The 13,851-nt window shown below is 39.7% G+C and overlaps 1 protein-coding gene across 2 annotated transcripts in view; it reads right to left on the bottom strand.

Moving 5' to 3' along the window:
• The window catches only part of LOC106879350 (cadherin-87A), a 125,124-nt gene that overhangs the window by 94,136 nt on the left and 17,137 nt on the right, over positions 1–13,851 (bottom strand). For both annotated transcript variants that reach the window (XM_089347585.1, XM_089347584.1), the window contains exons 4-6: positions 6,549–6,679; positions 2,344–2,394; positions 1,506–1,595 (exon numbers count right to left, since the gene is read on the bottom strand). In XM_089347585.1, the coding sequence (XP_089203711.1) occupies positions 1,506–1,595; positions 2,344–2,394; positions 6,549–6,679 (272 nt within the window). The remainder of the gene's footprint in view (positions 1–1,505; positions 1,596–2,343; positions 2,395–6,548; positions 6,680–13,851) is intronic.

Raw genomic sequence — 13,851 nt, 5'->3', positions numbered from 1 at the left:
GTTGGGATGGTTTCTATGTAGTTGATATTTTTGCCAAATTTGGACCTTGCCAATGTGTTACTGTAATGTGAGAGGGTTTTGTCTGAAGGCAAGCAAGATCCTTATTACTCAATAACCCGTTAATGCTTGATAAGTATTTTTTGATTTGACAACCTATCACCAGGTGTACTCTTTGCGTATTTTCTCATTGATAATTTGACAAATCGGAAATTTGGACGTTGTGCCAATGTGAGTTCTACAAGTCTGGTTGCAGACCAAGGATATGTTGTCTCATTGGAGAAGAGAGGTTGTGTTGATCATTTCATGCTTCTTTCTATGTTCACATTTAATCGTTGAGATGTTCATTTCATGCCATGTTAATGTGTGAAGCCTAGACAATCCATCTCTGCTTGTGTGAACTATTTGCCAATGATTCCCACTCTTAAACGTTGATACCACACTTCCTCAAATTTCTTGGTTGGAGTTCTTCTTGTCTGACTCATTCTACCATTGGTGACTCACCTATCTGAATTTTAATCTCATTTCTATCCTTCTAGAGGCACTATTGATAAGCTCTTTTGTGCTTGTCAACTACAGGAGAAATGCTTTTAGCTGCACAAGGTATTGTGCATGGATTTCTTTGACCTTACTAAGGCATTTGATTCTATAAATTGTAAAGTTCTGTGGAAGGTGCTAACCAAACTAGCACTTTCATTCCCACAAAAAAACTACCACAATCATGTACTTTCTGCACAACAACTTGAAACATACTGAATCATATAATGCTACTTTGGTGACAGATGTTGCCAAAAGCCCTTACCTCTATTTTTGCTTTGAATTAGAGAGATGATGATCATTTGGTTGTGCTCTCGGCATTTAGTTAGGAGTAAACTGCCATTTGAGTTTGCTTTTCCAATACCTTCTTTTCAAAACTCTGGCATTGAGGTTACCCATCAAGATGTTTTTGCTTTGTTTTGGTATCCTAGGTAGGGCACCATCTAGGATAGTATCAAATTTCTCTTTAACTTCTGTGTCTATATCAAGTGTGGGCTTATACACAGTGATGCCATATGTCTGTTAGAGCCAGCAAAATGGAAAACTATCAGCCTTTCACCAAAGCCAGTAGGTAATTCATGCAGCCTGTCGTCCAGACCATTGCCAACTACAAAGCCTCTTCCATGTAAGCACAACTTTGTCAATAGTTTTCTCTCTTTCAAAAGAAACTTCATCAGTCAGTGTTCTTTCAGTTATCCTACATTGGTTTGTCTTCTGTCACTAAAAACTACAATGTCAATATTAAAGTATCCCAGTGCCCCAGTACCCTATCACCACTGCATCATTACTACACAATCATTATAACCTTATACCACCACTGCACTGATGCTATATCACCACCACCACAACACTACTAATAAACTTTCATAATACATCATCATTATGTGATAAAATTACCACTGTGTTACCACTAGCTACCACTATATTTCTACAAGATCAACACCACACTACTATACAATAAAATCACTTACTTCTGGGACCTTTACAGAATATGTTTCATTGGAAAAACTTGGGATTACATCATTGGTGTCTTTTATGCTGACTATGACATCACGGGGTACCTGAATTAGAATAAAAATAGGAGGAAGTTATATGAACAATAACATCACAAGGTATATAAAGATATATATATAAATATATATATATATATATATATATATATATATATATATATATATATATATATATATTAACAATGATACAAGTCATATGTTTTTTATGATGGCTGCTATGACTGTTTAAATGAGTTCCAATATATTGATTGGTTTTTGTCTGATGCTCAAACAAACTGGCCTCCCATTAACATACTAACAACTCATGTCACACATTTAGACCATAGGGTTGCTCTCTTCAAAGATACAAGGACTAACTCAAACAACACTGAAAACCACCTGACTTGAGCTCAAATTGTTTGAAACACAAGCCTAAGACTGTATCAAGTGGCAATGTCCCATCACCATCAGAACCAAAAACTTTGAAGCTACCAGAATAGAAAATGAAGAAATCAAATGACAGGAGAAAAAGGCTCAATAAAATCAACCTCGTCCTCCACCACCATTACCATGCAGCCAATGCCATCAACTCATTTACGCAAGAATTGGACTACAGTGTCATCAACACCATCACCATAATAGAAGTGTTTAGCAAAGAAGAAACTAAATTCTCAGATATGAGATAAAGCTGATGACAATGAGATATGTCACACACATTACACACATGTCATAAATATGTCACAAATAAGTCACAGATGCCACAAATATCTCAAAATTATGTTATATAATATTTTCTAAAAGAAACTTGAGTACTTACCACATTTAGACCATCAGAAATGGTGACTGTGACACGAACAACTTTAGTGTTCTGGTACAATAGATAAACAATATATTAAAACAAGATTTTAGACATTGCAATTTTTTTTCAATTATTCAACTTTTTCAGGGATTTTCTCTTTCTTTTATTTCTTATATCATTTATTTATTTATTGCCTTTATTATTTTCTGCTGGAAATAATAATAGGGGTGGAGTGATGCACGTTTAGAATTGATAAAACTGAAATATTTTTTCATAAACAAAGCCAAGTTTAGAAGAAATGAGGCAAAACTGAATTGAAAATACATATTTCACACACACACAAATGTACAAACACAATAATGAAGTCATAGTTGAAGAAAAATTTCAAACTACTGAAATAGTAAGAATGGGGTGATGCAGTACACATAGCTTTATGCAGGTTCTGCAAGATAATCAGTTGGAGGGGAGTGCACTGACACTGTGCCTCAAAATGAATGAAGATCAATTGAGCATGGCAAAGACCGAGCAGCGCTTGAGAGAGGCTTACACAGAGGGAGAGTACACCGCTTTTGCTAAGCTGGGAACGGTCAGGTGGACAGGGGAACAGGTTGATGAATATGCTGTGGAGGTACGGACACTGACAGTGCTGCCTGGTTTCACTAGAGAGGGAAAGAAAGCAGCACAACTGGCTTCTGTGAATGGCTTTCCCAACATGTCAGTGCAGCTACAACAATTGCTAGGCAGCAAAAAAACAATGACGAACGAGCTCATCGTTCGTGCCCACGTATTAACACAAAGCACCAGGAGGAAGGCAGTGGTGATGGTGGTTGCAGAAGCCCACATTGGCCAGTGAAAGAAGAAAAGAAACCTGCCGGGTAACAACAGCAGCCATTCACAGGCCAGTGTTTTAAGTGCCAGAGACCACACATGGTGAGGGAGTGCATGGAGCACAGACCTTTTTGCTACTGGTGTAAACAGACTGGACATCTCACCTGAAATTGTGGTCAGGGAAAAGACCGTGAGGAAGTTGCTGCCTCTCAAACTTCCTCTACAAACAAGTAGAGGCACTTGTGCAGTCACTGCCCATAGTTGAGGTCATAGATGGGGGAAAGACGTTCAAGGCCCTCATGGATACAGGCTGCACAACATCTCTCATGACCGCAAGGGTGACAAAGAAATGGAAGGAAACGAATGGTCAATGACATTGAAATCGAATGCAAGGATAGCAGCAATATGGAAATAGTGGTGCGAGGCACAACACTAAGGTTGCGGGCGATCACAATAACCACATGGTAGACGGGATTGATGTGGTAATGGGAATGGATGTGATCAACCACCTTGGAGATGTCAGTGTTGGAGGAGACGTGGTTTTGTTTTGGTGGCAGGGGGGCATCATGCACTGTGAGTCAGGAATGTGAGAGGGAGCAGAGCTCTGCAAGGGGATGCACTGTCTACACCATTGAAGACAAGGTTTTTCGGGCTGTGTTCATTGGTCAGCGGTGGATGATAGTGTAGTGCTGGAAAGAGGAGCCCCCAATGCTGAAGAACAGGGTGAGCTGCTACCAGCAGAGCCTGAAAGATCATGGCAGGAGTGAATTTGAAGAAGAGGTAGAGAGGTGGATTAAGGAAAGTGTCCTTATCCCGTGGAAGGAGGAGGTGATGAGTAGAGTGCTACTTCTGATGGCAGTGGTACAGCCAACAAAGGGTAAAGTGAGACCGGTGCTGGACTTTCGGGAGATGAATGGCCATGTATCATCCCACACAGGTAACAAGGTGACTGACGTCTGTGATGAGACACTGCACATATGGAGACAGTCGACTAAGACAGTGACAATTTTTGACTTGAAGTCGGCATATTTGGCAGTAGCAGTTGGTGCGATACAAGGGCCAGACACATTGTATGACAAGGCTGGGTTTCGGGCTGAATTCTGTGCTGAAAATCATGGTGACAGTGCTCAAATCTATCCTGGGAAAGGTGGATAGGATAAGAAGGGCTACAAATTCCTATATAGATGACATCTTAGTGGACAAGACTGTAGTGCCTGCCACAGAGGTTGTGAGACATCTGAAGAAATTTGGGATGATTGCAAACCCACCAGAGCCAATGACTGGAGGAGCGGCACTGGGGCTGAAGCTTCAACGAGATAGAACATGCATGTTAGTGTTTCAGATGTGGAATGAGATCCTGGAAGTGGCTGCCAATGTCTGCAGGAGAGAACTGTTCTCGATGTGTGGGAAATTAGTAGGTCACTACCCAATCTTGGGGTGGCTGCATAAGGCATGCAGTTACACCAAGAGATGAGAAGGGGATAACTGAGGTGACAAGGTGGGAGAGGGAACAGTGATGATGATGCAGGAAATCCTAGACAAGAGAAGAGCAGAAGATCCAGTCAGGGGGAACTGGTATGTGCCCAAATCAGATAACGGGACTGTATGGTGTGATACTAGCAGCATTGCAATAGGAGTTGTGTTGGAAATCGGAGGTGCCAAAATGGAGGTCACAGCCTGGCTTCAAAAAGCAGACAACTACAACCACATCAATGTCACTGAGTTGGACGCAGTGCTGAAGGGAGTGAATTTGGCCTTGAAATGGGAGCTGCACTCCATCAAAATCCAGACGGATTCAGCTACCATGCTTGGCTTGGTAGGACTGGTGATCACCAATGAGAAGAGGGTGCAAACCAAAGGGGCTGTGGAAATGTTAGTGAAGCACCACCTAGGAGAACTGTTTGCTAAGTTCAGCCTGAAGCTGAACATGGTCTTTGTGTCTTCAGAGAGAAACAAGACAGACGTACTAACCAGGGTGAAAATGGCTTGGTTAGGGGATCCAGAAGAATCGAAGCAAGGGGTAGTTGTGGTGTGTCAGTTAAATGATTCTGAACTAAGGAGACTGTATGCCATGCATCATATCAGCATGGGTAGGACCCTGTTTCTTGCCAGGAGGATTGATGCCAACATTACTAGACGGAGCATCCTAAAGGTGGTCAGGAACTGCGATAGGTGTCAATCCATCAACCCTGCTCCGAGTGTGCATGAGCAGGAAAACATTTTGATAGAGCACAACTGGAAACAACTGGCAGTGGATGTAACACACTACTGACAGGGGACGTATCCCTCGATAGTCAACTGTGGGCTGAGCCGGATGGCCATTTAGAGGGAATTGAGGGCAGGCACTGCAGACGAGATTGCATGTATTCTAAATGAGATATTCTTAGAGCTGGGCCTTATGGATGAATTGCTGATGGACAACAGCACAGTGTTTCATTCCGAGGCACTGAAGGAGATGTTTGACAGGTGGAAAGTGAACCGCTTTTTCAGAGCAGCATACAGGCTGAATGGAAATGGGATTGTAGAAAGACATCATTGAGCGATCAAGGCTATGGCGGAGAGGGGACACATCTTGCTGCTGGAAACAGTATTCTGGTACAACATGCCACCCCAATCAGGACAGGCTGAAGAGTCCATGCCACATAGAGCAATATTCAAATATGAATGGCAGCATCCAAGTAAACCATCGGAATGCCCTGTGGAAGAGAGAGGACCTGTCTTCGTGGAGGTGGGAGATGATGTCTGGGTCAAGTTGCCAAATGCACAGTACACAACTTAATGGAACAGAGGAATAGGGATGGCTATCAATTCCAGAAACAACATTTCTGTGAATGGAATGCCATGTCACATCTTAGATGTTTGTAGGATTATCGCTTTGTCGGATGATGATTGTGGAGAAGAGGAAGAGAATGATGTTCCAAGCTTAAGAATATCACAGCATGCAAGGGTGGTTGGTAGATTTTGACATGGTATGAAGTGAGGAGGTCATCTTTGAGATCATGGGGGCATGTGGGGATGAGCTGGAAGAAGCGGGTTGTGACGTCAATGATCAAGGGGCTGACCAGAAGAGGAAGCTCAAGAGGGGAAGTGGGGGCAGAGAGGCAAGTGTCAGCCTCTGTGGCCCATTGGAGGCATGTGGACGGACATTAGTGAATTTGCTCCCAGGTTTGGTCATATAGCAGCTGCTTATACTGGGTGACAGGGGGAGGGCAGGCTCATCAGAGAGATTACTGCTAGACAGGTGTCAACGAGAGGAAGGTAGGTGAACCTCTTTTCCTTTTACCACACACAACTTCAAACTATCTCACTCTTTTTTTATATGGGGAAATAAATATAAGATACATTAGTAGGGGAAGAGGAATGGTAGCGTTTGTGTTATAAATGACCACTCTTACCTCATAATCAAGACGCCTTACAAGAGTAACTTCACCACTGTATGTATCAACAGAAAAGACATTTGTACTTATTGAGTATTTCACTGTTCGTCCTTCAGGGTCAGTTCCTTTTAATGTGTATACCATGGTACCTAAAGCAATACAATGTAAATAAAGACTGAGTGTTCAGTTCCTTTTGTTCTACTATCCTGACAATAATACCTGTTAATTGGGTACTTCATTAGATTAATATCTCTCACTTGCAATCTTGTTTACATTCCACAAAACAACTGCTAAAAAAAATATTTTGTTTTCCATATATATGGTGTAGGATCAATTGAAGAAGTGTCTAGAGTAGGGGCTCTCAACCATTTTTTACCTATGGACCCCTTTGATTACTAATTTATTCTGCTTGCCCCCACCACCTACCCATAGCCATTTGATGTTTAAAAACTAGTTGTATAGAAACTTCTTCAAAGATTCCCATTTTGTTTTTCACACGTCACTTTGTGTTGGATGAATTATGTAAAATGTTAGAAAAAGAAACCTAGACGTTTCTAGATTACATACCAGTACATACTTCTAAAACAAAATTTATTCAGGGGCTTTTAAAATACTATTGTGAATCCTTAATTTTTTGTTTTGTTGCATGGACCCCAAAAATTTTATATGGACTCTCAGGGGCCATATGGACCCTGGTTGAGTATCACTGGTCTAGAATAATCCAAACCTTAGACTAATCATAAAAATAATTATCAGTTATTCTCTTTAGACCTTTCTTTAAGCTGTATTTCAGTATTTCCCAACATCCTTCAGACAAGGGTTGAAGCAACCCAAATCTGTATTTTCATTTTTCCTTTACAATATATATCTCAATGACAAATATAACTATCATAAAAATTTCAACACTACATAATATATGCAATGATAGAGAGCAAGAGAGAGAGAGAGAGAGTGAGAGAGAGAGAGAGAGAGAGAGAGAGAGTGAGTGAGAGACAGACAGACAGACAGGCAGGCAGGCAGGCAGGCAGGCAGGCAGGCAGACAAACAGACAGACAGACAGACAGACAGACAGACAGATAGACAGACAGAGACAAACAGACAGACAGACAGACAGACAGACAGACCGAGACAAAGTGAGACAAACAGGCAGACAGACATAGAAACAGAAGCACAGAGAGAGAGAGAGAGAGAGAGAGAGAGAGAGAGAAAGAGAGAGAGAGACAGAGAGAGAAAGAGAGACAGAGAGAGAAAGAGAGACAGAGAGAGAAAGAGAGACAGAGAAAGAGAGACAGAGACAGAGAGACAGACAGACAGAGAGACAGACAGAGAGAGAAAGAGAGACAGAGAGACAGACAGACAGCCTCTTTCTTGGTTGCTTGATCTGCTAGCAATAACAGCAAAATTTCCTTGATATTACACCCTACTGTCATAAAAAGAGAAAGATACATTGGACAATGAAGTTCATATTCAAAAAGAGGGGATGGTCATGGCTGGATCTTTGATCATAGATTTGCTCAATTCAAGCTAACTTAAGGGTTAAACAACAACATGTGAGTATTATTTGTGTCCCTCGATAGGAGTGAAGGGGTCTCTGAATAGAGGTAGTATCTTTGGTATCTAGGAGCTGCACCTTTTCAGGAATGGTCAACTGGACAGGCATCACTGATCCTCATTCAACTCTCTCACTTGATGGCTTCTAGCAAACAACTAAGTATCTTACTTCTGCTGATGGACCAAACCAAATGATGGTAAGGTGTTAACACTGCCCCAGTCAGCAAAAGAGTCCAGGTAAGACTACTCAAGGAATCACCAGGGCAAATGAACCTGCTCAGGTTAACAGCCTAGTGTTCTGGGCCAAGTCATCTCTTAGGTAGAGGCATATGATTGTGGCATATGATGGTTTCTATAGTTAGATGCCCTTCCTAATGCAAACCACTTTACAGCATGTACTGGATGCATTTTTCCATGGTACCAGTATTAGTTAAGTTGCTATGCAGTTTTCTAAACAAAAATCCCCTCTGAATGAATGGGGCTACAGTAGAGAGTGGGATGGCTTTGTTCAAACTTTCTCTACTTTGATTTCAAATCCTGCAAAGCTCAACGTTTTTGCCTTTCATTTTTTTGAAGTTGGTAAATAAAGTACCAATCCAGATGAGTTGTAACAATTTGGGGTTTCACAGTTCAAGTTCAATTCCATCTAAAACAGATATTAGTGCAAAAGAGCATCAAGAAATCTAGAGAAAGAATACTTCAGAAAGAAGTGGTTGCCATGTTTTCACTCAATCTGCTATAATTGACAGTTAAATTTCATTCAACAGCTGACACTGCCTTCTTAAAAATGAATGAATATGCCAGATAAAGCTATCTTAACTATAATATACCAGAAAAGAAGACAGATGGTTATGATCTGAATGACAAACAAACAATGTAGGTTCATCAAAGAGAAATATTTTTTCTATCAGAAAGTGTTAGAACAGTTTGTGTTTACCAAAATATTCCTGCAAATATAATTAAACAATATCATTCATGAAAGTTCCCCTTAAATATATGAGATTCCAGAAACCAAAACAATGGTTTCAAATTTCAATACAGTGGCAAACAGTTTTTGAGGAGAGGGAAAGATCAGTTACATTGGCCCACAGTACTTGATTGATGTTTATTTTATCGACCCCAAAAGGATAAAAGGCAAATTTGTCCTGGAAGGAATTTGAACTCAGAACATAAATATATATTTTCTTTAAATTTCTATCTACCAAATCCACTCTCAAGGCTTCAGTTGGCCAAGGGCTATAGCTGAAGATACTTACTCACTTACTCAAAAAGCCATGCAGTTTCACTGAAATAGTTTAGCTTTGGACCAGGAATGATGAGAATATTTGTAATGACTTTTTCCCTGTTTGAATCCTGGTGAGAATGCTTTGAGTTTTATGTGTCCAAAGAATACAGAATTAGCACCTGTCAAGTTTTGACAGACACAGACACAAATACACACACACACACACACACACACACACACACAGATGTGTGTGTGTGTGTCTGTGTGTGTATTCATACAACAGATTTCCTTCACTTTCTGTCTACCAAATCCACTCACAAATCTTTGGTTGGTTCAAGGCTATAGTAGAAGACACTTGCCCAATGTGCCAGGCAGAGGGACTGAATCTGGAACCAATTTTTGTCACTATGTACAAAAAAATAAATAAATTTAGATGTAAAAAACCCACTTCTAAACACCCTGACACATATACATCACTCTATATGCTGCTACAACAACTTCCTAAAATCACTGTTTCACCAACTTGGCCTGATAAACATAAAAGCACATACAAACAGTAGTTTCACAAGCCCTGAGCTCCATACCACCAACAATAATGATTGAGGAACAGCAACTGTTGCTCTCCAACTGCACCCACCTTCCCTATATCTGCTGGAGCCATCACTGGAATATAATAGTCTACAGAAACAGAAGGAGAGGGTATAACTATGTTCAGACAGTCATACTGTACTCATGCAATTTATCATTCCCTAAGGAAGTATACTGTATATTCTCAATTAGGCATGTTATAAAAGGGACAACAGATCTGTAGATTGGACCTATCTGTTTGGTTGACTGTCTCCACAATATAGAACTAACTGGTCAATCATTGCTAATCTGGGGCTCCACAGTAACAACAACAACCATGTGCCAACAAACTCTATTTTTCTATGTCTTTATCTTTTTATCGCTTTAATGGCTTATTCTGAGGAAGAGCAGTGTCCTTAATCTTTTGGGGAGAATCTTCATGAAAGGTAACAGGAAGAGTTGTAACAGAATGGACTCAGCTAAAGGCACCCAAGTGCCATTTGGTGGTGTTAAACAAAGTATGGGATTAAGTTAATCATCCAAAAACAGGTACAGTAACTCAGATGAGTTTCCACACAGTTACTATCAACCAAATCTTACTCTAACAGCTTTAGCTGATCTGATCTCATAGTAGAAGACATTTGTCAAAGGGGTTATACAATGGAATCAAAACCAAAATGTATAGCTGCAAAGTGAACTTCTTCACCACCCACCATATCTGTACTTATGAATCTCTCTATCTATCAGGCTGAGTAAAAAGTAAGCAACGTTTTGAAACATGAAATTCATCACAATATATTTCAACAATGCAAAAATTTTATTCATCAACACAATCAACACATTTTTGCTGAGTTACAAGTTTGTTTATTCCAGCAACATAAAAATCTGGAGTTCTGAAGCTGATGAACTCTTTGAATGCACTTTCAGCATTGGCTTCATTTTTGAATTCCTTCTCTCACAGAAAACCATCAAAGTGCTTTTAAAAGTGGTTGTCAGTAGGAGAAAGGTCTGGAGAAGAAGCTGGGTCGGGGAGAACTTTGTAGCCAAGTTACCTCAACCTCTGAAGCAGCATTAGTGAAACATGTGGTCAAGCATTATCATGAAGAATGATTGGCCCTCTTCTGTTGACCAGTCTGGGATGAAGGGGTAACAGTTCTTCATTCATTTTGGCAATTTCATGGCAATACGTTTCTGCAGTAATGGTTTTTCTGGGTTTTAAGAAGTTATAGTGAATGTGTCTGTCCAGCAGTACACCACCAAACAGTCACCATAACCTTCTTTTTGAAGAGCTCAGGTTTAGGGAAGGTTTTTGGTGCTTCATTTTGGTCCAACCACTGCAAAGAGCGTTTTTTATTATTGTACAGAATCTACTTTTCATCACAAGGTACAATACAGCCGAGAAATGGATCAGTTTGGTTATGGAGAAGTGATGAGCAAATTTCATATTTGCACATTTTATGATTTTCAATCAAATTGTGTGGAACCCATTTGTCAAGCTTTTTTGATTTTCCAATTACATGCAAATGATTGCAGGCAGTTTTCAGGCTAACTTGAAGTTCTTTTGCCAGTTTTCAAGTGGTTTTTACGTGGATCTTTCTCAATCATGGTCAATTAAAGACCATCATTGATGACAGATGGGCATCCACTCTGATCTTCAAGGCTCAGGTCTCCACTGCAAATCGTTTAAACCATTTTCAAGCTGACCACTCACTGGTTATTTCCTCATCAAACATTTCATTGATATCATGAGCAGTTTTCAGCTACTTTACGTCCTTTTTTGAAGTTATATAGCAAAATTGCTTGAATATTGCACTTTGACAATTCCATTTCAGATGATTGTAACAACAGTGAAAAAAAATCAATGTTAATTTATTGATGCATTTGGGCAAGTCTATGTCTGTATTATCAGACAATTTCCAAAAATTGTTTAAAAAATTTCAAAATTTTGCACAAATTCAGTACAAATTCTTCATGGTTGCTTACTTTTTACTCAACTTGATATCTTACCTCTCACAACTCCCCCATTTCTCTCTCATTCAGTTCTTTCTCCTCTTCTATTTTTCACCTCTATATCTCACTCCTCTCTCTCTCTCTCTCTCTCTCTCTCCATCTACCTACCTATCTCTCTATCTATCTATCTACCTAACTCTCTCTCTCCTTCTCTCTCCTTCTCCCTCTCCCTCTCTCTCTGTCTCCCTCTCTCCCCCTTCTCTCTCTCCCTCTCTTACTATCTCTCAGATCAACCTTCCTTATACCATTATGAATCACTATCCACTACTTTCCTTTATAGTTAACAGTTAAATGAAGCTTGTGAATGTTAATAATGGAAAGGATGTATCCCATGTAAGTACAGTGCAATGGTAGGGTGTGTTCTAATGTATTTCAAGTAATTCAACTGGAATGGTGAGGTCAGTAGAAAGGTATTCCCAGACAAACCTAGTTGACCTTCACACAATACACAATATTTCTTACATTACACCATTGTATATTGTGTTTTACTGTGACACCTTGTAACAAATATCTACCTAGAATGACAGGTTGAGGTGGAAGGAGGAGGAAGGGCAAGCAGTTGCTATGGTTCTTTCCTGAATTCTCTCTCCCTCTCTTTCTCTCTGTCTCTCTCTCTCTCTCTCTCTCTCTCTCTCTCTCTCTCTCTCTCTCTCTCTCTCTCTCTCTCTCTCTCTCTCTCTACTTCTCTTCCTCTTTTCTTTTTGCACCAGTCCACAAACACACTCAAACATATTCTTCCAAACAAACATACCAACATACAAACACACCCACAGATACACATATATTCATGCACACACACATGTAAAAGCATACGCAAATATCTGACACACCTAAATAGACAAACACATCCAAACATACATACATACATACATACATACATACATACATACATACATACATACATACATACATACATACATACATACACTATTGCTTACACATACACTAATACATATACTGATACACATCTATACACACAAATACCTATCACATACGCATAACTACAAATACATACACATAAGCATATATGCATACATATATATATGTACCTACGTATGTATATACATACATTCAATGACAAATGCTACAAATATTTCAGAACCAATGAGATACATCAGTGCTGTGAATAAAGTTAGAATGACAAAGAAATACTTCAGTAGACTTTAAGATGTATAGGAGTCTAGGTTGTCCACATTCAATGAGACTATATTCCATAATACTTTTGGCCTGTTAATGCTAATATCAACATTTGAGATACGAAACTGGATGCTTGAAGACATTCACAATCTGGACAACAAGACTAGGAAGATACTAATTATGACTGGTAGTGCTGTCTTATGGCTTGAGCACAGTAGGCAGTTGCCAGGGGGAGGAGGTGGGTGCATGGTCAAGGGCCCCAATGCTAATCTATTTATTTTGTTGTTGCATATGCAAGAGGCCTCCATGCATTACTTTGCCTGAGAGTCCTATAATTCTGTCAAAATAGTCCTGACCACTGGTAAATTCCACTTCAACAATGACACTAACAGGAAGGGAGGGATGGAAGTAGATACATAAGATCAGTTCAACACTGCACTGTATCATTTAGACTATACTGTCTGAATAATGAAGAAGTAAAGAGAGAAATTAGTACATCACGTGTATACTCAACAGGGAAAATGGTGACATCTCGGTGAAGAATTCTTGAATAGGTACTCTGAATTTACAGCTGCTCCATGTGAGCCAAGATTATTTGGGCTCATCTAGTTATGTAGAAACTTGGAAGAGTACCACATATAATAACATTGGCAAAAGGTTATACATGGTTATATATCCCACAAGAAAAGTAATCTCTCCTGACCTGAAATCCTTCACACCTCTGCAAGAAAGATACACCTTTTCATTACTTAAAGTTTCACAGATGTAGAGTACATCACATCATCAGATGTTTGGAGTAAGAGGGAAAAAAATTTTAAAGATATTTAGAAT

Source organism: Octopus bimaculoides, chromosome 2 (assembly GCF_046866305.1).
Source record: "Octopus bimaculoides isolate indiv1 chromosome 2, ASM4686630v1, whole genome shotgun sequence".
Lineage (NCBI taxonomy): Eukaryota > Metazoa > Mollusca > Cephalopoda > Octopoda > Octopodidae > Octopus > Octopus bimaculoides.
This window is presented reverse-complemented; position numbering and strand designations above follow the sequence as displayed.